Below are 23,178 nucleotides of genomic sequence, written 5' to 3' on the forward strand. Positions count from 1 at the left end.
CATGGCTGAAGGGGAGGTTAACCAAGTAGGGGGTGGTATGGCCGTGAGGTGTGCATCAGGATCAACAAGTACAGCAGAGAAGCAGAGATAGTCCTTGGGACTGGACCGGAGTCAAAGTACCAGGAAAAAGATGGGGCATCAACTCAAGTCAGAGGGGGATTTCTATCATTTCTGGGGAGACCATCCGCAGGAGACCTGTCATGTCATAGGCAGGACTAGAGGATCGTCGGTTTGCCGGAGGGGCTGGAGGGCCGGAGGCCTACAGAGTACTTTGCGGAGATGTTTGCCAAGCTGATGGGGAAATACCCGCCCTCTATGAGTTGGATAGGGCCCAACGGTCACTCTGGCCAAAAGCAAAGACGAATGAGCCACAGCAAGCTGTGATTGTTTGTTTCCACAGTTATCAGGTGAAGGAGAAGGTGCTGAGATGGGCGAAGGCGAAATGAGAGGTGATGTGGGAAGGGAGCGGTAAATGTGTACACCAGAATCTCGCGATGGAGCTGACGAGGAGACAGGCGGCCTTTTGTCGTGAGAAGGCGGTGTTGTACAACGCAACGTGCGGTTTGATGTGGTCTAACCAGCAGAGACTATTATTTCAAGACTGAGGCGTGAAGACAGAAGGCTTGGGACTGGACTGAGTTTCGGTTTTGATGGTTTTTGTTCTGCTTTTCTGTTATGTTGGGCTGGATTCTCCGCCGGCGGGATGCTCCATTTTGCCAGCAGCCTGGGGGTTTCCCAACGGAGCATCCTGTCGGTGGGGTGAAACAGAAATGTGGCGGGGCAGAGAATCCAGCCCGTTGTTCTTTCTCATTATTGCTGTTTATTTTATGCTTTTGTGTAAGGGGTGTTTGGGTTGGGATAGTTTGGGGATGTTGGTAGGAATCTGTAGGGTTTTTGGGGATTAGGGGTTTAAGATACTGGATTGTGCTGGGGAGTTTGGAAGGGTTGGGTGTGAGGGGGCATTGATGTTGGTGATTGTTTTGGTGTGGGGGAGGCAGCTGTGCAGGGATCACCGTGCTAGCAAACATAAATTTGCTGGTGAACGGGAGTGAGATTGGGGGAGGGGCTGCAGTCGTTGGAACCTGTATGACCAGGTTTCGATGGGCCTGGAAGGTGTGAATGGTGGAGGGGATGGGAGAGGTGGTTTCGAGAGGAAGTGGTGGTGGGGATTTCTGCGAAGGGGGAAGGTTAAGGGGATGGCGGCGACTAAGGGTAGGCGAGGGCCTGCCCATGGGGCAAGACTTGGATGAGTAGTAATGACTGACAGGAGGGGTGAATGGGGTGAGAGACGCCTAGTCCGGGTGGTGACGTGGACCGTGCAAGGGCTGAAGGGGGAGAGGAGTGGCAGTGAAGCGAGCAAGAGTTTTCTTGCAGCTAAAGAGTTTGAAAGCTGATGTGCAGGAGACTCATTTGAGGGTGAAGGATCAAGTGAGGCTGCAGGGGGAAGGTTCTTACGTCTGAGGGGAAAGGGAGTATTTGTTTTTCTCACCGGCACACAACGTGTATTCGAGAATAGGTCTTTTTGTGATGGGAAAGGAGCAGTTGGTGGGCATGGTCCTGGAGAAGGGGCCAGCACAGAGGCTAGCCTGGAGGCTGAATGTGGGAGTTTTGGCAGACCCAAACGTTTGCACCAAAATGGGCAGGGTAACTGAAGATTATGTTGGGTTTAAGATTATGTTGGGGAGGTGCTGTTGTTGGTGGTGTGGGAAGCGTTAAAAGCAGTAGTGAGGGGTGAGGTTATCTCGTTCAAGACGCAGGTGTATAGGGAAGTAAGAGAGGAGCGGAAACGGTTGATCGAGGACGTTTTGGAAGTGGATGGAAGGCATGTGGAGGATACAAACTTGGAGCCTCTGGTGAGGAGCTGCAGGTGAGGTTTGACTTGTCCACGGGAAAGGCGATTCGGTAGTTGAGGCAGGCGAAAGGGGTTGTATCTGAGTATGAGGAAAGGGCCAGTCGCTTGTTGGCGGGCCAACTAGGCCGGCAGGCGGCCATGAATTGTTCGGGTTCAGGATAGGACGGGGTGTTTGCACCAGAACAGGTGAATAAGTTTTTGAGGAGTTGTATAGGTCGGAGCCTCCGGAAGATGAATCAGACATGAGGGCGTTTCTGGTACAGTTGAAGTTTCCCGTAGTGGGAGAGGAGGAGAGGGCGGGGCTGGATGAGCCAGTGGGGATGGAGGAAGTGCGGGTGGTGATAGGTAAGATGCAGACAGGGAAGGCACCGGGCCGGATGGCTTCCTGGTGGAGTTTTATAAGAAGTTCTTGGATAAGCTGGCACTGCTGTTGGTGGAGATGTTTGAGGATATGGTGGCGAAGATGGTACTGCCGGAGATGATGGGACAGGCATCCATCTCTTTGCTGCTAAAAAAGGACAAGGACCCAATAGAATGTGGCTCGTATATTCCAATTCCATTATCAAACCTGGATGCGAAGATTTTAGCAAAGGTATTGGCAGTTAGGTTGGAGGGGTGCCTCCGGAAGGTGACTGGGGAGAAGCAGACAGGGTGAGGAAAACAGTTGTTGTTTAATGTTCGGTGCCCGTTGAATGTGGTGCTCTCTCTAGCGGAAGGGAAGGAGGTGGAGGTGGTGTTGGATGCAGAGAAGGCATGCAGTGGTGCTATTTGTTTGCGGTATTGGAGGGCTTTGGGATTGGGCCTAAGTTTGTGGCGTGGGTGAGGTTGTTGACAAGGACCCGAGGGTGAATGTGCATATGAACGAGATGAATTCCTTTGCAGAGGGAAACGAGGCAGTGGTGCCTATGTCCTCCCTTCTGTTTGTGCTGGCAATAGAGCCCTTGGCCATAGCACTGAGTGATGTGTTAGGCAGGTAGGTTTGATGTGGACTGCACTTGATGCAGGGAAGCTAGAAACAGGCGTCTAACACTGGAGATGATCCAACACTGTTTTATTCAATGATAGAACTGATACACATATTCAGCTGTGGATCGACACTATACTGAACTGACTGGAGACCTTGGAGTAGCCTGACCAGACTTACTATCTACCGCATGGTATTTGCACTTGCTAGCTCGTGGACTATGACTGTCTCAGTGACTGGGTCCTGAGAGAGCGGGAAACCTAGTGCCCTCTGGCTTAATAGTGGTAATGTCCTGTCTGGTGATTGGTTGCACTGTGTTGTGTGCTTACTGGTCATCCTGTGTGTCAATCACTGCCTGTCTGCATCTCATTATATACATGAGTGGATATTATGACACTGAGGTTCTTGGAAAAATGGGACAAGGAGGGATGGGGGTTGGAACATAGGGGGCCCCTGTATGTGGATGATTTGCTGCTGTATATGTCTAATGGGGTTGCTTAAGAGATTCGGGGCTTTTTCAGTGTACACGTTAAATTTGGGGAAAAGTAAGTGTATTGTAGTGTCCCCTCCGGGGGGGTGGGGGGTTGCCATTTCAGGTGGAGCTAATCCACTTTAGGTATTTGGGAGTGCAGATGGCATGGGACTGGACTCGACTCCGCAAGCCTAACTTTACAAGTGTGGTGAGCAGGCCTAAGGAGGATTTGCTGAGTCTCTCTCTATCATTGTCTGACCAGGTATAGGCGGTCAAGATGAACATTTTGCCACGGCTCTTATTCTTGTTCCAGTGTCTGCCGGTCTTCCGACCAAAGGCATTTTTCATGGGGCTGGGAGGTTGATTTTGTAATTTATATGGGGAGCCAGTGGGATGGAGAAAGTGGCAAGGATTAGAAAAACGGCAACAACGAGAAGGTGCGGGGTTGGAGTAGTGAGTCGGAGACATCATAGGTGAAGTTGGAGGCTGGTTTCTGTAAGGGGACGGGGTTGTGGGCGCTGGCAATGGTGCCGCTCCTGTTAACCCCAGGGAGGTTACATGGATAGCCTGGTGATGGTGGCCATGTTGAAAATTTGGAGGCAGTTTCAGAAGCACTTTAAATTGGGGGCGGGGGCAATGATGATGTCGATCTGAGGGAATCGCGGGATCGAGTCTGGGGTGATGGATGCGAGGTTTCGGGGTTGGGAGCAACGAGGGCTGGTGGAAGTAAAGGATTTGTTTATATAGGTCGATTGCAACCTTGGAGGAGCTGGAGTTGAAATATGGGGCCACCCCGGGGAAGGGATTCAAGTATATGCAGGTGCGGGATTTTGTAAAAAAGATCTGCCCGGCCTTCCCAGTGGCACCGCCCTCCTCGTTGTCGGTGGATGAGGTTGGGGAGGGGGAGGATTGTCTTGGCGATCGATGGGAGGTTATTGGAGCAGGAGGGGGTAAACGGCAAGTGGGAGGAAGGGTTTGGTATGAGATGCTGTGGAGGGTGAATGACTCAATTTCGTGTGCGAGACTGGAGCTGGCTCAGTTAAAAGTGGTACAGAGGGCGCAGCTGACAAAGTCAAGAATGAGCCGGTTGTTTGAAGGGGTGGAGGATGTGCGTGAGCGGTGCGGGAGGGCCCAGCCAATCATGTGCACATGTTCTGGTCCTTCCCGAAGTTGGAGAAATTTTGGCGGTCGTTCTTTAGCACCATGTTGCCGATCTTGCATGTGGACTTGGAGCCCATATGGGGGCCATATCGGGGTGTCGGACTTACCAGAGTTGCAGACGGGTGCGGGGGCAGATATGTTAGCCTTTGCCTGGCTGATCTCTCGCAGGCGTGTTCTATTGGGGTGGAGGTTAGCTTCTCCACCCTCTGCCTCGGCGTGGCTGGGGCATTTAATGGAGTTCCTGTGTTTGGAAAAGGTGAAATTCGCCTTGAGGGGGATGAGTGAGGAGTTCCACAAGAGATTGGGTCTAGTTATATTACATTTTGGACAGCTAATTGTCAGTAGGTGGGGCGGGGGGCGGGGGGGGGGGGGGGGGGGGGGTTGCTTCGGGGTTACTTCAGTTGCAAATGTTGTGTTGTGTGATTGTTAAAATGTTAAAATTTGAATTAAAATATATTTTTAAATAAATTAGATAAAAGCCACCACAACTCAAAACATCCCAAACCAAGGGCAGAATGTTTTGTTCCAGGGCCAAGCCTCATAGCGGGGACAGAGACCGCAAATGTTTCCCACCATGGAGGCCGCCGGAAATTCAGAGCTGGAGAGATTGGCTTGCATCCGCCATCCAGTAAAGATTCATGCATGTCATGGAAAACTCCAGGTGGAAATCTCCTCCATATTGGTTGCTTGGTCCAATCACTTGGTCTCCCCATCTCACTTATAGGTGCCACCAGAAAACCTAAAATTGACGAAGGCTGAAGCAGACCTGTACTCTATCATGGTAGCCATGGGTGAGTTATGCAAGTGGAAACAGAGCACCTCCACATTCCTCCAAGTGTGCCTTTCCCATCAAGGAGTCAAGCACGGGGTCTTCAGGCACCCAAAGGGAGGAGGAGCAACAGCAATTGGACACCAGAGGACATCCACTCTGAATCTTGTGATGGTGTCTGGTTTTTCTGAATCCCTTTTCCTGTGACCCCTCCAACCTCCTCCTCAACCACCGCAGAGTGAACAGCTTCCCCAAAGCAGGACCATCAAAGTAAGTAGGAGATCTCCAGTCTTTGAGTTTCCAGAGGACAGCTGGCAAGGTCATTCAAAGTATCTGGGCCAGTGGATGAGCACGCTGCCTCCATCCCTGCTGCAGATTTCAGAGGAGCATTTACAGGAAGTGTTAGGGGACCGCAGCCTTCAATGCCACCTCAAACAATGCACCCTGTGTTCCCTCCCTTCTGCTCCACTATCCCCTTTAATTGTCATATAATTTATAGAATTTACAGTGCAGAAGGAGGCCATTTGGCCCATCGTGCCTGCACCGGCTCTTGGAAAGAACACCCCACTTAAGTCGATGCTCCACCCTATCCCCGTAACTCAGTAACCCCGCCTCACCTTTTTTGGACACTAAGGGCAATTACCGTGGCAGCATGGTAGCATTGTGGATAGCACAATTGCTTCACAGCTCCAGGGTCCCAGGTTCGATTCCGGCTTGGGTCACTGTCTGTGCGGAGTCTGCACACCCCGTGTGTGCGTGGGTTTCCTCCGGGTGCTCCAGTTTCCTCCCACAGTCCAAAGATGTGCAGGTTAGGTGGATTGGCCATGATAAATTGCCCTTAGTGTCCAAAATTGCCCTTAGTGTTGGGTGGGGTTGCTGGGTTATGGGGATAGGGTGGAGGTGTTGACCTTGGGTAGGGTGCTCTTTCCAAGAGCCGGTGCGGACCCGATGGGCCGAATGGCCTCCTTCTGCACTGTAAATTCTATGATAATCATGGCTAATCCACCTCATCTGTACATCTTTGGACTGTGGGAGGAAACCAGAGCACCCGGATGAAACCCACGCAGACACGGAGAGAACGTGCCGACTCCGCACAGACAGTGACCCAAGCCGTGAATCGAACCTGGGACTCTAGAGCTGTGAAGCAACTGTGCTAACCACTGTGCTACCGTGCGACCGAGTCACCATCCCCTCCTACCACCGGTACTCTCGAAATGCTCCCCACCCCAGGATTCTCCATTCACTCCTCCCTCTGAACACCTTTCCCATCAGTAGCCCCTCCCATGTTCATTCATACCTCTTCACAAGCCCTCCATGCCCTTTCACACCTGCACAAGTCCCACCACCCCTCCCGCAAGCCAACATGACCCTTCCCACCCTCCTTCTCCATACCAACTTACCCTTGCAAATCCCCTATTAAATTTTTCTCTTTCCTCAACTCTTTACCTCTCCTGCCACCGTCTCAGCCTGGACACCTGCCCCATCTCTTCTACCTGACGTCCCCCCTCCTTAGATTAGATAACAGATGCCCATTGCTCAGCAGTACGTTCTGCAGCCTAACAACTGCTACATGAACATCCAAACCCTGGAAGAAATTGTTGGTCGAAAATCCAAGCCCTGGGAGAAGTTGCTGCACTGAAAAGAACACCTCCTGGAGGCTGCGCAGAGAAGATTCACTTGTTTGATGCTTCATCCATCCAGTGCTGCGTCTGATGTTCCAGAGTCCGGTCGCTGGAGGCTTCCATTATCTCTGCATTTTGTTTAAAAAATAATTCATGGTATTTGGTTGTTGATAGCTGAATCAGCATTTATTGCCCATCCCTAATTGCCCTTGGACTGGTTGCTAGGCCATTTCAGAGGACGTTTAAGAGTCACATTGCTGTGGTTCTGGAGTCATATGTAGGTCAGACAAGGTAAGGACGGCAGATTTCCTTTCCTAAAGGTCATTAATGTATCAGATGGGTTTTTACAATAATCGACAATAATTTCATGGGCATCATTCGACTTTTAATTCCAGGCTTGCTTTTATTGAATTCAAATTTCATCATTTGTCACGGTGGGTTTCAAACCTGGGTTCGCAGAGAATTACCCTGGGTCTTTAGATTACTAGTCCAGCGACAATACCACGACACCACCACCTTTGAAAGCCTTCTTCAGCTAAATGCTGACAGTTACACACCATGTTGGTCATGATGTATTCTGGACTGGCATGATTTCCCATTGATGTCGCAGACGATCTTGCATGAGGGGACGATTCCTGATAGGCCTTCATCTGCATCCCATTAGCGGGATACAAATTGGTTTCACGGTGACCTCTGGTGGGAATTGTGACCTGCCATGACTGTGAGCGGAAGATCCTGCTGTCATTTTACTCCAGTGGGAAACCAATTTTGGAGCTCCTGCCACATTCTCCTACCTTTCCGCCATTAAACCCATCGCATGGGAAGGGTGGGGAGGGTGTATTCAAAATCGCGCTCTATTTATTAATGAAACCTACAATATTGCATATGCAGGTCCCAAATAATCACCTTTGTGCATTTACTTATTGTCTGTCTTCTATGTGTCTACCTGATCCAGTGCTGCAACACAGTGCTACCCCCAGCAGCTGCAGTTTGTCTCTGGAGAGCTACTGCCTTTCAGTGGATGAGACAGCAGATGGCCTTGGGAGGATTACCTCAAACAGCTCTGGCGCTAGAAAGCTTGGCTTGGGACTGCATCATCACATCATAGAGGCACAAGTCTGTGTTGGCAAGTTGACAAGCAACAGCAAGATTGTTGGCAGAGTGCGGTCACCCTGAGAGATGACAACTGGTTTGTGCTCCACAGAACCACTGCCAACTGCCCCAGAACTTCACCTCAGCAATCCTAGTAATGTGTTGGAGGACAGATTGTTGTACTACTGAGACCTTGCAAACTCATTTTAACATTGGTATCCACAGCTACCATGGCAATCGGCTAAGCAAGATGAGCTTGCATACTTTCACCTGAGTTTCAACTGCAGCACTCCAACCTCTTGGGGAAGCTACTTGTGGTGCAGTGAAAGCTGAGATGTCAGCCATCTGACACTATATATCAAGGTTGGGTCTACATGGGTACGCATTGAGCTGGCCACCACTTCCACTCAAGAGATGATGGACTCCACGTTCTGCACAAAGCCCTGTGCAAAGTGTCATAATATACACCAGTATATCATGGTGCAGACACACACTGATGGACACACAGTGGGACCAATCAACACACACAACACCGCAGCCAATCACCAGTTACAGCACACGCACTATAAAGACAGGGGGCATCAGAGTTCCCGCGCATTCGAGCTGCAGCTAGCTAGGAGGACATAGCTCACAGCCTGTGGCACAGACATTCACCATGTGCTGAGTGCATCGACTGGTTAGGACAAGGCAAAGGTCTTTAGTTAAAGCTAGTATCGTGTTAACCCACAGTCAGAGTACGTTACAACAGTTAATGATTCAATAAAATAGTGTTGCACTATTTCAAATGTTGGTGGCCTGTATGTGTTCCACGGATCCAGAGCACCCAACACAACACAAAGTTCATGCCAAGCCAAGCTTTTCCATGCTCACTGACACTTAACAGCAGGTTTTCAGGAAGGAATGGGCAATAAATGCTTGTGTAGTCAAAGAACAAAGAAAATTACAGCACAGGAACAGGCCCTTCGGCCCTCCCAGCCTGCGCCGATCCAGCCATGAATGAATTAACAAAAAGCAGGCCACATCAAAATGAAGCAAGACCTGGACAATATTCAGGCTTTGGCTGACAAGTGGCAAGTAACATTTGTGCCACACAAGTGCCAGACAATGACCATTGACGTTCAATGGCATTACCGTTGCTGAATCCCCTACTATCAATATCCTGGGGTTACCATTGACTAGAAACTGAACTGAACTAGCCATATAAATACTGTGGCTACAAGAGCAGGTCAGAGGCTCAGAGTCCTATGGCAAGTAACTCACCCCCTGACTCCCAAAACCTGTCCACAATTTAAAAGGGCCAAGTGAGAAGTGTGATGGAATACTCTCCACTTGCTTGGATGAGGGGGGCTGCACAAAACTCAGGTAATTTGACACTATTCAGGACAAAGCAGCAGCCTACCAGATTGGCATCCCATCCACAAACATTAACTCCTTCCACCACTGATGCATATTGTAGATGTAGTACCATCTACAATATGCACTTCAGAAACTCGCCAAACTTGCTGAGACAGCACCTTCCAAACTTACAACCACGACTATCTAAAAGAACAAGGGCAGCAGATAAATGGAACACCACTACCTGGAAGTAGAATCTAATCATCTCCCTTGACATTCAACAGCTTTACCATCACTGAACTTTCCATCATCATCTGGAGGGTCGCCATTGGTGAGAAACTTCCAAACTTGCAACCTTCACCACCGAGAAGACCAAGGGCAGCAGGTCCACTGGAACATCACTGCCTGGAAGTTCTCCTCCCAAGCCACATACTACCCTGGAATTATATTGCTATTTTTTTGCTGTCAATGGGTCAAAATCCTAGAATTCCTTCCTAACAATATCATGAGTATACATAAACACAACATGGCCTGCAGCTGTTGGAGAGGCCTTGTCCACAATATTATCAATTGTAGTGAATAGCACCCTCCAAAGATGAGTGAGCTTTGTCATTGTAAGTTTCATGTCCTGCCACATTCAGGTCAACTAACCAATTTTAAGAATCAGCTTCATTTCATCATTCATATCACCTGGAACCCAACACGTCATGCAGCAACATTGTTTCAGGATTGTTGAAGCTGTTTTTTATTGTCAACAGCACTGCCATCAGTTAAAGTGTGTGTCAGAATCGGGCAGTCCCACTTGTGTGATGATCAACTACATTGCCAGACTAATGTACATACTCTATTGGTGTATTGAGTTTTAGTAGATATGCTTCAGTAATTTCAAGAAATGTGAGTTGTTACCATTGAAAGTTCATTGCAGTTAGGTTAGACTGTTTACCATCTGTTTTTAAACTTTATTTTTTGTTCATTAGGCTGAGATAGAAAAATTAAAGAAAATGATCAAAGATGCACTGATACAGCGAGCAAAACTTCAGGTAAATGTCCTATGATATTCTGATAAGGCTGAAGATGAATGTTTTTAATGCTTGCAGAAATAAATATCTCTTCACCTGCACTGACATACAATGAGGCCATATGTCAAAAGTGACCAGATAACTCCTAAATGAACCATGCATCTTCAAAACCAGCCACAGTAGGCTGTTTGATGCAAACTTTGCTTGTCTGGCAGACCCCGACCAGAGATCTGCAGGGTCGGGTTTCAGAGGTTGGAGGGAGGCTGGGAAGGTTTCGCTGGGGGCGGGGGGATGAGATTAAAGTGTGTGGGGGGGGGGGTTATGACTTTGGTGATGTGATGTGCTTCCAATGGGCTTTGGGGACCTCAGAGGAGGTTCCTGACACCAACCCACAAAGTAAAAGCTACTGGGCTATTCACCTGGCATAGGCCTCCTGCTGCAATAGGTAAATTAGCAGCAGAGATAAAATGAGGCACTTTAAAAAAATTAATTCATGGCATGGGATGTTGCTGGCAAGGCCAGCATTTGTTGCCAATCCATATTTTCCCTTGAATTGAGTGGTTTGCTGGGCCATTTCAGAGGGCAGTCAAGAGTCAACCATATTGCTATGGGTTTGGAATCACAGGCTGACCAGGTAAGGATGGCAGATTTCCTTCCCTAAAGGTATCAGTAAACCAGAAGGGCTTTTACAACAATTGACAATGGTTTCATGGTCATCATCAAACTTTTAATTCCAGATTTTTATTGAATTCAAATTTCAATATCTGCCATGTACAATTTGAACCTGGGTCCCCAGAGCATTACCATTCCTGCCAGCTGATTTGTCTGGACCGTGCACGGCAGCTCCCCGCTAACAAGGGGGAGGTGCTCATAAACCGTCCCCTCCGAACCAGCTCTGAATTAGCACATGGCACCACATAGACCTGCTTCATGCTTCGGGAATGTCAACCTGGCCAGGCTGCTGGACATCGTGGAGGGGTTCTCCCAAGGGGGTCGGAGGACTAGCAACAGGGCCGCCAATGCCGCCTTGGAAGCAGTGGCAGTGGCTGTCAGTTCGGACATTGTGACCAGGAAGACCGGCATCCAGTGCAGCAAGAAGACCAACGACCTCCACCGGGCCGCAAGGGTAAATTTAACACCGGCCCCCTGGCATCAGTTCCACCTGTCACTCTCCGACCACCTGCACTGTCACCCCCAACACCGACCCTCACACAAGTTGGCGAGGTGTCTTTCTGCTGACAGTGCACGCACACTCATCACCTGCCCATGGTCTGCATCGGGGGGGAACGCATGGAGGCGGAGGGCCCTGGCCAACTTATTGGTGTCACTGGCGTCGCCGTGCCACACTTCGCACCTCCCCACGGCATCAGTGCCCAGCACACCCTGCCACCCACCGGCACAAGCCCTCCATGCCCAGTGGTGGTGCACATGTCACCTGCCATAGACCACCCCCCAATGTGTCAAGCATGTTGGAGATCTGCTGGATCCCAGGACTCAGTTGAGTCCCAATCAGATGCCGAGCCTCTGGGCAAGGTTATCCCAGAGCTGATGACAATGCTAGGACCTGGCCGTGAGATTCAGGAGGCGAGTGCATAGCTGATTGGAGGAGTCCCAAAGGTTCCGGGTGTAGGAGATGATGCCACTAATGCGTAGCACCGAGTCCAGCACAGCTATGGTGGCGATTGCAGTGGAAAGACTGCAGTATGAGGCCAGCGTCATGGTGGTATTCAAGGCATGGCTCAGCCTGTGTCAACCATTGCTGCGGGTCTCAACAGCATGTCCCTGTCACTGAGGGACGCGTCCAGACGCAGGTAGACATTGGCGAGGCACTGCAAAGCATGACCTAGTCACTGAGGAGCACTGCTGAGGGCGTCAACACCATGGTGCAGACAACGGGGAGGTGCCAGGACTGGCTAAACCGGGTGACACAGTGGCCTCTGGAGCTCAGTCCAGCTGCTTCTCCATCCCATGGAGTCCTCCAGGGCCCAACGGGGACCATCCAGGAGGAGGGAGCGCTGGAGGCCGACCCAGTGTCTTCCACCAGGAAGGTGACGTCACCTCATCCGAATCTCCCCCCCCCCCCCCCCCCCCCTCCTGAAACCGGTACATCTCAACAGTGTGGCACTGCGACGCCAGTGATACCAGTAAATTGGCCAGGGCCCTGCAGCTCCATGCGCTCCCCCCAATGCAGACCATGGGCAGGTGATGAGTGTGTGTGCACTGTCAGCAGAAAGACAGCAGTCAGACTTTGGCATAAACTGAGGAGCATCAGAGCTTACCTCACGGTGGGTTATCATCACTCTCCTGACTATATTGACCTGCTGACAGTGCCAACATAGGCCCTGGGAGAGTGGAACAGGGTAGTCAGGGAGAGGATTGGGGGGGGGGGTGTGGGTAGGGAGGGTTGTCATTGGGGGGCCCTCTGGGCATGCCAGACACTCGCCACCGCCTATCCTCCTTCCTCCAGCTGCTATCGTATGTCCTCCCCGAGTTCGTGCTCCAGCCCCTCCTGGTCCGTCTCCTCCTCAGACCGGGCCATGTGTCCTTCCGCCGCCTCCTCCTCCTCCAGCATGTCGCCCCACTTCTGTGCCAAGTTGTGGAGGGCACAGCAGACCAATACAAAGCATGAGACTCTCTGGGGGATATACTGCAGAGCACGGACAGAGTGGTCCAGGCATAGGAACTGCATTTTACGCAGTCTGATGCACCTCTCAACATAAAGCTATGACAGAGTAGTCATACAAAGAAAACCAAATACATGTTAAACATTAAGCAGTCAACAATAGAAGGAAGTTACCAGCATCCCAATCAACCTGCCGATCTCTCCCCTCCCAGCAGCAGACTTGCATTACTGGAAAGTTGCTTGGGGGTAGTGCAACAATATGCCAGAAAGTCACACTGATGCAGAGCATGGCGGAAGAACGAGAGAGCACCCCTTTACGGACTCCAGATCTCAGACAAAAAGGGCTTCAGCAGATAAGCTGACTGCCTCCAGACATCAAACAGTAAACAGTCAAAAGTGCAATAACGCAAACTACCTTATATTTCACACATCCCAGTAACCATTAACTGACGGAAAAGGCACCATGCCATGCACACAGGCACCTGTTCACTGCAAAATATTGGTACAACCACAAAGCTACAACAGTGTAGTTGTACAAAGAAATCCAAATATACGATAAACATTAAACAGGCAACAGTACAAGAAAGTTAGCAGCATCTGAATCAACCCACCGCTCTCTTCACCCTCCTACAGCTCCCAGCAGCAGAACTGCATCAGTGGAAAGTCACCTAGCAATAATGTAACAATACAGCAGAGAGTCACATGGAGGCCGCAGACAAACTGGGCTGCAGCTGACAAAAGCACGGCCTCCAGACATTAAACAGTCAACAGTACAAGAACTCCCCTCCCCTCCCCGCCAGCAGTAGACCCGCTCAGTGATGAGCAAATCAATACACCAGAAAGGTCACACCGACACAGAGCATGGTGGAAGAGCGAGACCAACTCCGACTCTCCAGCACTGGCAGTGGTTTCAGACTCCAGATCACAAAAGCAAAAGGGGATGCAGCAAACAAGCATACAGCCGCCAAGCATTAAACAGCAAAAAGAAACAGTACAATAGTAATCACATGGCATCCGAACATTAAAAATAAACAAGCAATGGTATGCAAAAGCACCTGCAATTTGCACAGCTTCCAAACTTGAAACAGTAAATAGTCACCAGCACAATAAAGCCACCGACAATCTTCAAAGTCATTTCTTCATGACCTTGAAGTGAGCCTCTAATCTTACCCTCCTGTAGTACAGGCTTCTGGTCCCCAGCTCCACCCAGTCCTTGATCCAGGCTTCAAAAGCAAAGCAAACACACACTTTCAAACATGAAACATTGAACAGTCAGTAGTACAACTAAAGCATCAGCAAGCTGTAAGAGAAAATCTTCATACATTCAGCAAGTTGCTCAGTCGAATCGAGCCGCCACCCTTCCACTCCTGTAATACCAGCTTCTGGTCACCAACTCCACCCAGTCCTTGGTCCAGGCCACAGAAATAAAAGAGGTAGTAGCATGCAAACACACAGCCTCAAGACATGAAACATTGTACAGGTAGCAGTAGAACAAAAGCATCAGCAAACTGAAGGAACAGTTCTTCATACTTCCAGCAAGTTGCTCAGTTAAAGTTCCTCTTTGTCAGCACCAGCGGTGTTTGCATCTTACTCATCCCCCTTCGTCATTCCAAGCAGCAGAAGAGACGGTAACAAGAAGGCACACAGTTTCCAAGTAGCAGCAACAGCAGTCAGGTCACTCCTCTCTTTCCCCCTCTGGCAGCTCCCAATAGCAGACTCTCAAGGCAGAACAATCATTACCTGAAAGCCACACTAACACAGAGCAAAGCAGAAGAGTCAGAGATCCTTCTTCAGGCCGGTAGTAGGCCTGCTCACAACCACCCATTGCCTTATTTCAGACTACAGAAGCAGAAGAGGCAGCAGCAAACAAAAACGATGGGCCTTCAGGCATTTTGCAGCCAAAGCAGGAGCAAACAGCATACACACCTTGCAGCCCCTTGAGAATATTGTTTATTATCTGGTCAACAGTAACAAAGATTTGAAAATCAACTATGTGATATTCCACATATCACACTAACTATTAAAAAAACAAAGAAACATGGCTTCACTCCTCGCAGATTCCTCAACAGAAACGGAGGATAAACCTGAGTATGTGTTATCATGTCCTGAACTTTGTCGTAGCAATTATCTGTCCATCAATGTGTGTGACTTGTTCCATGTATTAATGACATTCTCTACCCAGGAGCCGCAGCTGTGCAGGCCCTCCCACACAGCCCAATCTCACCAGAACTAAATCCTGCCATCCACATATTCCATTGGTGCTCAAGATGCAGTTGAACATCTTTGACTTCCTGCCTTATTAACCCACGGTGAAGTGTCAGTTACATGCAGCACTCACCACGCCAACAACGGCTTGAGAAGGTGGTCCATTTGGAACAATGTCATGCACTGGGCCCTGCAGCACCTTCTTTCTTCAAACTGGATTGTCTTCTGGACTCGTACAACCCCCTGAGCCCGGTGTTCCAGGACCCAGGTATCTTAGAAAAAATTGTCCTTCTTTCCGGCTACAGAAAAGGAAGGAAACACCAACAGCAGCTCCAGGCATCTGCAGCCACCAGCAGGAGCAAGCAGCAAACACAGCCTGCAGCTATAAAGTGCTCACATAAATAACAATGCCAATTCCTTATTAGCAGTAGCCTTCAGCTGTGCTGCCAGAGGCTGGTCACAGTCAGAGGGAATTAAAGTGACCTTCAGTATATAACCATGAACTTCGGGTGGCACGGTGGTGCAGTGGTTAGCACTGCTGCCTCATGGCGCTGAGGATCCGGGTTCCATCCCGGCCCTGGGTCACTGTCCATATGGAGTTTGCACATTCTCCCCGTGTCTGCGTGGATCTCATCCCCACAGTCCAAAAAGATGTGAAGAGTAGGTGGATTGGCCTGCTAAATTGGGAAAAAAAAGAATTGGATACTCTAAATTCATTTAAAAAAAAAAAAAAAAAAAGCATGGGCTGGATTCTCCGGTGAATCCAGGTTTCCGGCAAATCGGGGAAGGCACCGCTTTTGCGATGCTCTGCCCCCTCCAAAGTGGCCTACTCTAGGAGTACACCGCGCCACGTATCATCGGCCTCAGGACATTGCTGAGGCCCGCCTCCCAATGCTCCGCCCCCGACCGGCCGAGTTCCCGACGGCGTGTTGCATGTGGTCCCATCCGTCGGGAACTCGGCACAGCGGCTGCAGACTCAGTCCAGCGCCGCCAGTTGGAGGAGGGCCGATCTGCGGGCAGGTGGGGACATAGCAGATAACCATAAAATCCAGCCCAGTTGTCCACTGAAGATCACTCCTGAGCTGTGTGCCCGAAAACAAAAATAGCTACTCACCTCCACCCATCCCCTCAGCAGCCATTGCGCTAGGTTCCCGTTTTAAAAAGGAGTGCTAAACGGTGCCTCCATGACCTCTCCTGGGAGCCGGTTAGTTCCTGGAAGGCTGTTAGATTGGGCTTCCTTCTCATTAATGAGATGGAAATTGGTCTTAATTGGTGTCTCGCCATGTCTCGGAGGAATCCAGAACCCGCCAACGGGAGCAGGCCGGTAAGATCGCGAACCGATTCGTGCCTGGTGAGATCCCGATTTCGGCAGCTCCCGCGATTTAACCGGCGTGCACGGATCCACGGCGAGTGCAACGCGGTAGTTAAATTGCGCTCTTGGTCTCAGAATTACTAGTGATAATGCCACCCGCCCATCGCCACCCCTATTTTCAGCTCCAGGGTGGACAAGCTGCCTGCGCCTCCCCCCTCACCCTTTGTAAATGGGAACAGGTCAGGGACAGGTGGAAAGCTATAGGTGGGGTAGGGCATTTTATGAACCTACTTACCTTCAGACATGCTAGCAGATGACCATAAAATCCAGCCCAGTTTTCGACTGACGATCACTTACAATAACTGATCCATGCATTAAGCTTAAGTATCAAAAATTGTATTTTGAAAATGAATACATATTTAATTGCTGCATGTAGCTCTAATTATACTGTTGTGCTTTTTCCAAATACAGGCAAAAGCTAAATCAGAGGCTGACGAACTAGTTCGTATTAGAGAGAGTGCTGATAAGAAGAAAGAAAATGTTTTAAAGAAGGTTGCACAAGCTCAGAAAATTGTGGAGGATATTGAAACCAAGTTTAAACGATTTGAAGCCACACACCGGACCCACAATGAAGCAAGTTTCTTGGAGGATTTTAGTTAAGATTATTTGATAATTCAGAGGGGGTAAACATCCCATTTAATTTTTATTACAGAATCATTTTATAATTTCATAAAAATCGCTCAGGTTTGAATCTTGCTGCGGTACATATTTGAAAATTGACTTTTTGTGGTGGGAAAGGCGCTATTGGCTGGAGTTAAGAGGTCAGAGTAATCAGCAATTGTGATTTCGGATCACACTCCGCATTGGATGGATGTGGTTTTGGAGAAGGGGGTAACCCAGACACCGGGGTGGAGGATGGATGTGGGGTTGTTAGCGAACCGGAGCTTCTTTGATAAGATTGGGAAGGTGATTGAGGGGCATGTGAGCTATAATTGCTCGGGGGCAGTCTCGTGGTCGGTTGTTTGGGAGGTTCTGAAGGCGATAATGAAATGAAATGAAAATCGCTTATTGTCACAAGTAGGCTACAATGAAGTTACTGTGAAAAGCCCCTAGTCGCCACATTCCGGCGCCTGTTCGGGGAGGCTGGTACGGGAATTGACCCCGCGCTGCTGGCCTGTTTTGGTCTGCTTTAAAAGCCAGCTAGAGGGGAGGAACGCCAAAGACTGATAGAGGAAATTTTGGAGGTGGATGGGAGGTATAAAGGGTCTCCTGGCAAAGAGGAAGGAGTTGCAGGTGAGGTTCGACCTATTGCCCATGGAGAAAGCGGTGTGCCAGCTGAGAAGGCGAGGAGGAGGTATGGCGAGAAAGCAGGATGACTGATGGCCGGTCAGTTCCGTAGGGGAGGCTGATGCAAGGGAGATAGGAGGGTGGTACTGCAGAGGGTACACCAGGCAGGGGGGGGGGGGGGGGGCTAGGTCTCCCAAACTTGCTGTATTACTATTGGGTGGTGAATGCAGAGAAAGTGTGGGGCTAGAGCAAGGTGGGGGGGCTCTGTGGGTAAAGATGGAGGCGGGCCCTTGTAGGGAGTTGCGGGCGCTGGCAACGGCGTCGCTCCCGATGGCCCCAGGAAAGTACTCGGTGAGTCCAGTGGTGTTGGCCAAGTTGAAGATTTCGAGGCAGTTTAGACAGCACTTTAAGATAGGGGGCCGAGTCAGGGGGGATGCCGATTAGGGGGAATTATGGGTTTGAGCCAGGGAGGATGGATGTGAGGTTTCAGAGATTTGACGAGAGGAGGAGTAAGGAATTGAAGGATTTGTTCCTGGGAGGACGATTTATGAGTTTCGCGGAGCTGGGCGAGAAGTACGGGTTGGCGGGTTGGGTGTTTTAGGTATATGCAGGTGCAGGACTTTGCGAGGAAGGTGGAAGGTATTCCTGACATTCCCAATTGCTCTTATATCCTCTTTGCTGGAGGTGAGGCTGTTAGTGAGGAGGGGAGGTTGGAGAGGGGCTTGTCTTGGCAATTTACGGGAGGATTCTGGAGGAGGATAGGGTCTCTATGGAGCTGATTAAGGCAAAGTGGGAGGTAGAACTGGGGTGGCGCTGGAAGACGGACTGTGGTGTTAGGCAGTGTTCTTCAAACTTTTTTTCCGTAAACCCATTTTTACCAACCGGCCAACCTTCGGGACCCAACCCGGCCGATCTTCGCGACCCACGCCGGCCGACCTTCGCGACCCACGCCGGCCGACCTGCGCGACCGACCATTTTCTCTTACCTTGTTTGCTGCTGCCAAAAATGGAGGAAATGGCTTTGGGTCCATTTGGCCCTCGTACATGCTCCTCCAATGGAACCTGTTGGATGAAGGTGAAGCCTTCCGGTGTTGGAAAGTATGGAGTCTCCATCTGTCCAAAGTTCTGCATTTTTTTCCTGTAAAATTTTATCAAACAAATCCCCTCCGAACTTGTAAAGAAAAAGAAAAATGAAGTGAAAAAAATAAAAATTAAATGAATAAAATAATGAATAAAACCCCCTTGAACTTGTAAAACAAAAAGCTGTGATCGTTTAAAAAAAAACGGCCGCACTGTGCATGCGCACCGATGATCGGGCATGCATGCGCAGTGCGGCCGTATTTGTTTTACATGATTGCGGCCATTTTGAAGGCCGCCTGCAGCCGGTGTTATTAACAGCCGGCTGTTGCGTGCAGATTTGCACAATCGGGAGCGCCGCGACGGACGGCTCCGCGACCCTCCCGACACCCGGCCGCGACACAGCTGCAGGTCGCGCCCCCGAGTTTGACAATGCCTGGTGTAAGGTGCTGTGAAGGGTGAATGCCTCGACTTTGTATGTGAGGTTTGGGCTGATATAGCTGAAGATAGTGTACAGAGCGCACCTCACAAAATCGAGGATTAGCCAGCTGTTCAAGTGGGTGGTGATGTATGTGAGTGATGCGGGAGGGGCCCCGTGAACCATGTTCATATGTTTTGGTCCTGTCTGAAGCTGGAGGATGTGGAGCCCAGTCCCCTAGAAGCCATATTCGGGGTGTCGAACCCACCCGAGCTGCAGAAGGGTGCGGGGACAGGTGTCTTTCGCCTTCACCTCGCTTAGCGCTCGTAGGCAAGTCGTGTTGGAGTGGAGGTCAGCTTCTCCACCCTATACCTCGGAATGGCAGGAGGACCTGCTGGAGTCTTTGACCCTGGAAAAGGTGAAGTTTGAGCTGAGGGCTGGTAAAGGAGGGGTTCTACAATTGTTGGAGTTTGTTCATAATGCACTTTCTGGAGTTGGTTACCATGGACTGCTGAGGGAGCCGTGTGAGGTTTGTGTGGGGGGGTGGGGGGGGGGGGGGGAGTGGTTTGGTTAATTTTTTGTTTGTTTGGGGTTGGGTTTATTTTGTGAAAATGTTGAAAATTTGTTGAATGAAAATACTTTAAAAAATAAAGATCTGTGAGACCAGTGGAGGTAATAGAGTCATAGGAGCTTGGAGGTGGGGGTAGAGCTAGGGGTGTGTGGTCGGGTGGCAGAGTGTGGAGAGAGCTTGGGATAGCAGTGTTGAGACCTTTGGAGGTGGTAAAGCTATAAGGTATAGGCAGGTGGTGGTTAGTACAAGCTGGGGGATGGGTAGTTATGAGTGCTGGGAGAGAATGTGGGAGGGATAGAACTGTGAGACCAGTGCAGGTAATAGCGCTGTGGGTAGAGCTATGAGAGCTTGTGCAAGGGAGAAAGAGCTGTGATGGGGGACAAGGAGCTGTCTGAGCTGTCTGCAACAAGTGTAGTGATGGGGGCAAGGGGTAGAGCTGTGAGAGCTTGTGGGGGGGAAGTGTAAGAGACGTTGCCGGTTAGAGCTCAAGAGTTGTGAGAGCTGTTGGTGGCGGAAGTGAGGATAGAGTTTTGAGAGTTGTGCGGTTTAGAGCTGTGAAATCTGTTTGGGTGAGGGGGAGAGCTATGAGAGCTGTCGGGGGTGTGGGGGCGAAGAGCCGCTGGGGTGGTAGGGGAAGCGAAGAGTTGTTGAGGTGGTGGGGGGGAGTGAAGCGCTGTTGAGGTGGTGAGGGGGCAAAGAGCTGTTGGGACGGCAGGGGGATAAAGAGCTGTTGGGGTGGAGGGGGGAGTGAAGAGCTGTTGAGGTGGTGAAGGGGTGAAGAGCTGTTGGGGTGGTGGGTGGAGTGAAGACCTGTTGGGACGTCGGGGGGATAACGAGCTGTTGGGGTGGTGGGGGGAGTGAAGAGTTGTTGAGGTGGTGGGGGGAGTGAAGAGCTGTTGAGGTGGTGAGGGGGCGAAGAGCTGTTGGGGGGGGTGGGGGGAGTGAAGAGCTGTTGAGGTGGTGGTGGGGGGAGTGAAGAGCTGTTGAGGTGGTGAGGGGGCGAAGAGCTGTTGGGGTGGTGGGGGTGGGTGAACAGCTGTTGGGATGGTGGAGGATGAAGAGCTGTTGGGATGGTGGGGAGGTGAAGAGCTGTCGGGACGATGGGGGGTGCAAAGAGCTTTGAGAGCTGTTGGGTTGGTGCGATAAGGAGGACTGTTGGGAGCAGGGAAATGATTGGAGAGCAGACAGCAATGTTTTTCTCCTGTACAGTTTTGCAGGCTCTGTTGGGTGCAGCGATTGGGCCATGGATCTCATTTCATTAGGTCATACCCACCAAATGACACCAAAAAAAATAATGGCACACATGCATGTCATCAGGTCACCCAGCCAATGCCAGGGCTGACCCATCAGAATAAGTGCTCCACAGGTATCATTGCTGCCATTGGAGAAGAGGGAGCTCAGCCCCACATAGAGTTTAGGTACCCCTGATTTGTAATCTGTAAAGCTGCATTTAGTTTGTTACTTGCTTCTTGAGATACAAAATATATTTATAGGCTGTACTCCTGTATCAATAGACAGAACCAAGTAACCCCATAACATATGATTTTAAAATAATACTTTGATGTCAGCGAAAGATGTTGATAGTCCTGCAAAGTGGCAAGAACAACAAAAATTGTGGCATTTATATCATTATTCACTTTAAGCCTTGGAAGGCGTGGTAAAAGTCATATGTTACAATGAAGTGTCGTACATTCCATAATTTAAAAAGTGACAGAATGGCTGTTTGGCAACCTAGAATAATAATGGCAGTTAAAAATAAAGTGTAGATGTAAGCTGTGATTATTTCTAGAATGTCATTGTCATGCACCATTGAAAGACACCGACAGGTGTAGTAAATAAATATTGGTTAGTGAAGCAAACATATTAATTATTATTGACACTGGGTGGGATTCTCCAGTTCCTCAGCTGCGTGTCTCTTGGCAGCGAGCCATTTGCTTGCGATGGGATTCTATCGTCCAGTCTCTTATCAGTGAGATTTCCCATTGAAACAACCCACGCTGCCGCGAAATCCACTGGTGGGGCTGCACTGCCTGTGGGAAAGGTGAATTGCAATGACCGGAGAATTTCAGCCACTTATTTTAATGTAATAAGTTGTACAGAACTGTGTGTAAAGTTTAAAAATATGCCTTAGACGATGCCAAAATGGGCCAACAAAATCTTGTGTGCTTTAATTCATCTTGTTTTTTTGAGAGAACTATTTAAGAGAAAACGTGTCCTAAATAGTTATTTATAACATGTCAATATTAAGCCATCGTCATACTGAACAGAACGGACTACTGCAAAGAAGTGTACCGACAACTCAACAACCAGGAACATTACAGACAGTTACCCACAGATCCGATCAGGGAACACACCCGCCAACTCAACAGACTGATCAAGACCTTGGATCCAGACCTTCACAGCACCCTACGTGCTCTCATCCCACGTACTCCCGCGTTGGAGATCTCTACTGCCTCCTGAAAATACACAAGGCCAATACACCAGGCCGTCCTATCGTATCAGGCAATGGGACCCTGTGTGAGAACCTCTCTGGCTACATCGAGGTCATCTTGAAATTCATCGTGGAAGGAACGTCCAGCTTCTGTCGCGATACGACGGACTTCTTACAGAAACTCAGCACCAATGGACCAGTTGAACCAGGAACATTCCTCGTCACAATGGACGTCTCGGCACTCTTCACCAGCATCCCCCATGATGACAGCATTGCTGCAACAGCCTCAGTACTCAACACTGACAACTGCCAATCTCCAAACGCAATTCTGCAACTCATCCGCTTCATTCTGGATCACAACGTCTTCACCTTTGACAACAAGTTCTTCATCCAAACACACGGAACAGCCATGGGGACCAAATTCGCACCTCAATATGCCAACATCTTCATGCACAAGTTTGAACAAGACCTCCTCACCGCAGAGGACATTCAACCAATGTTATACACCAGATACATCGACAACATTTTTTTCCATTTGACCCACGGCGAAGAATCACTGAAACGTTCCATCCCACCATCAGACTCACCATGGACTACTCGCCAGAATCGGTTGCATTCTTGGACATACTCATCTCCATTAAGGACGGTCACCTCAGCACTTCGCTTTACCGCAAGCCCGCGGATAACCTCACGATACTCCACTTCTCCAGCTTCCACCGTAAACACATTAAAGAAGCCATCCCCTATGGACAAGTCCTCCGTAGACACAAGATCTGCTCAGCCGAGGAGGAGCGTAACAGACATCTACAGACGCTGAAAGATGCCCTCCTACGAACGGGATATGGCGCTCGATTCATCGACCGACAGTTCCAACATGCCACAGCAAAACACCGCACCGACCGCCTCAGAAGACAAACACAGGACACAACCGACAGAATAACCTTCATCGTCCAATACTTCCCCGGAGCG

General features: G+C 49.8%; 1 protein-coding gene across 4 annotated transcripts in view; it reads left to right on the top strand.

Annotated features, from left to right (window-relative positions):
- ccdc178 (coiled-coil domain containing 178) overlaps nucleotides 1–23,178 on the top strand; it is a 564,802-nt gene that overhangs the window by 118,544 nt on the left and 423,080 nt on the right. For all 4 annotated transcript variants that reach the window (XM_072467843.1, XM_072467841.1, XM_072467840.1 and 1 more), the window contains 2 exons: nucleotides 10,245–10,307; nucleotides 16,898–17,059. In XM_072467843.1, the coding sequence (XP_072323944.1) occupies nucleotides 10,245–10,307; nucleotides 16,898–17,059 (225 nt within the window). The remainder of the gene's footprint in view (nucleotides 1–10,244; nucleotides 10,308–16,897; nucleotides 17,060–23,178) is intronic.

The sequence above is a fragment of the Scyliorhinus torazame genome, chromosome 11 (assembly GCF_047496885.1).
Source record: "Scyliorhinus torazame isolate Kashiwa2021f chromosome 11, sScyTor2.1, whole genome shotgun sequence".
Classification (NCBI taxonomy): Eukaryota; Metazoa; Chordata; class Chondrichthyes; order Carcharhiniformes; family Scyliorhinidae; genus Scyliorhinus; species Scyliorhinus torazame.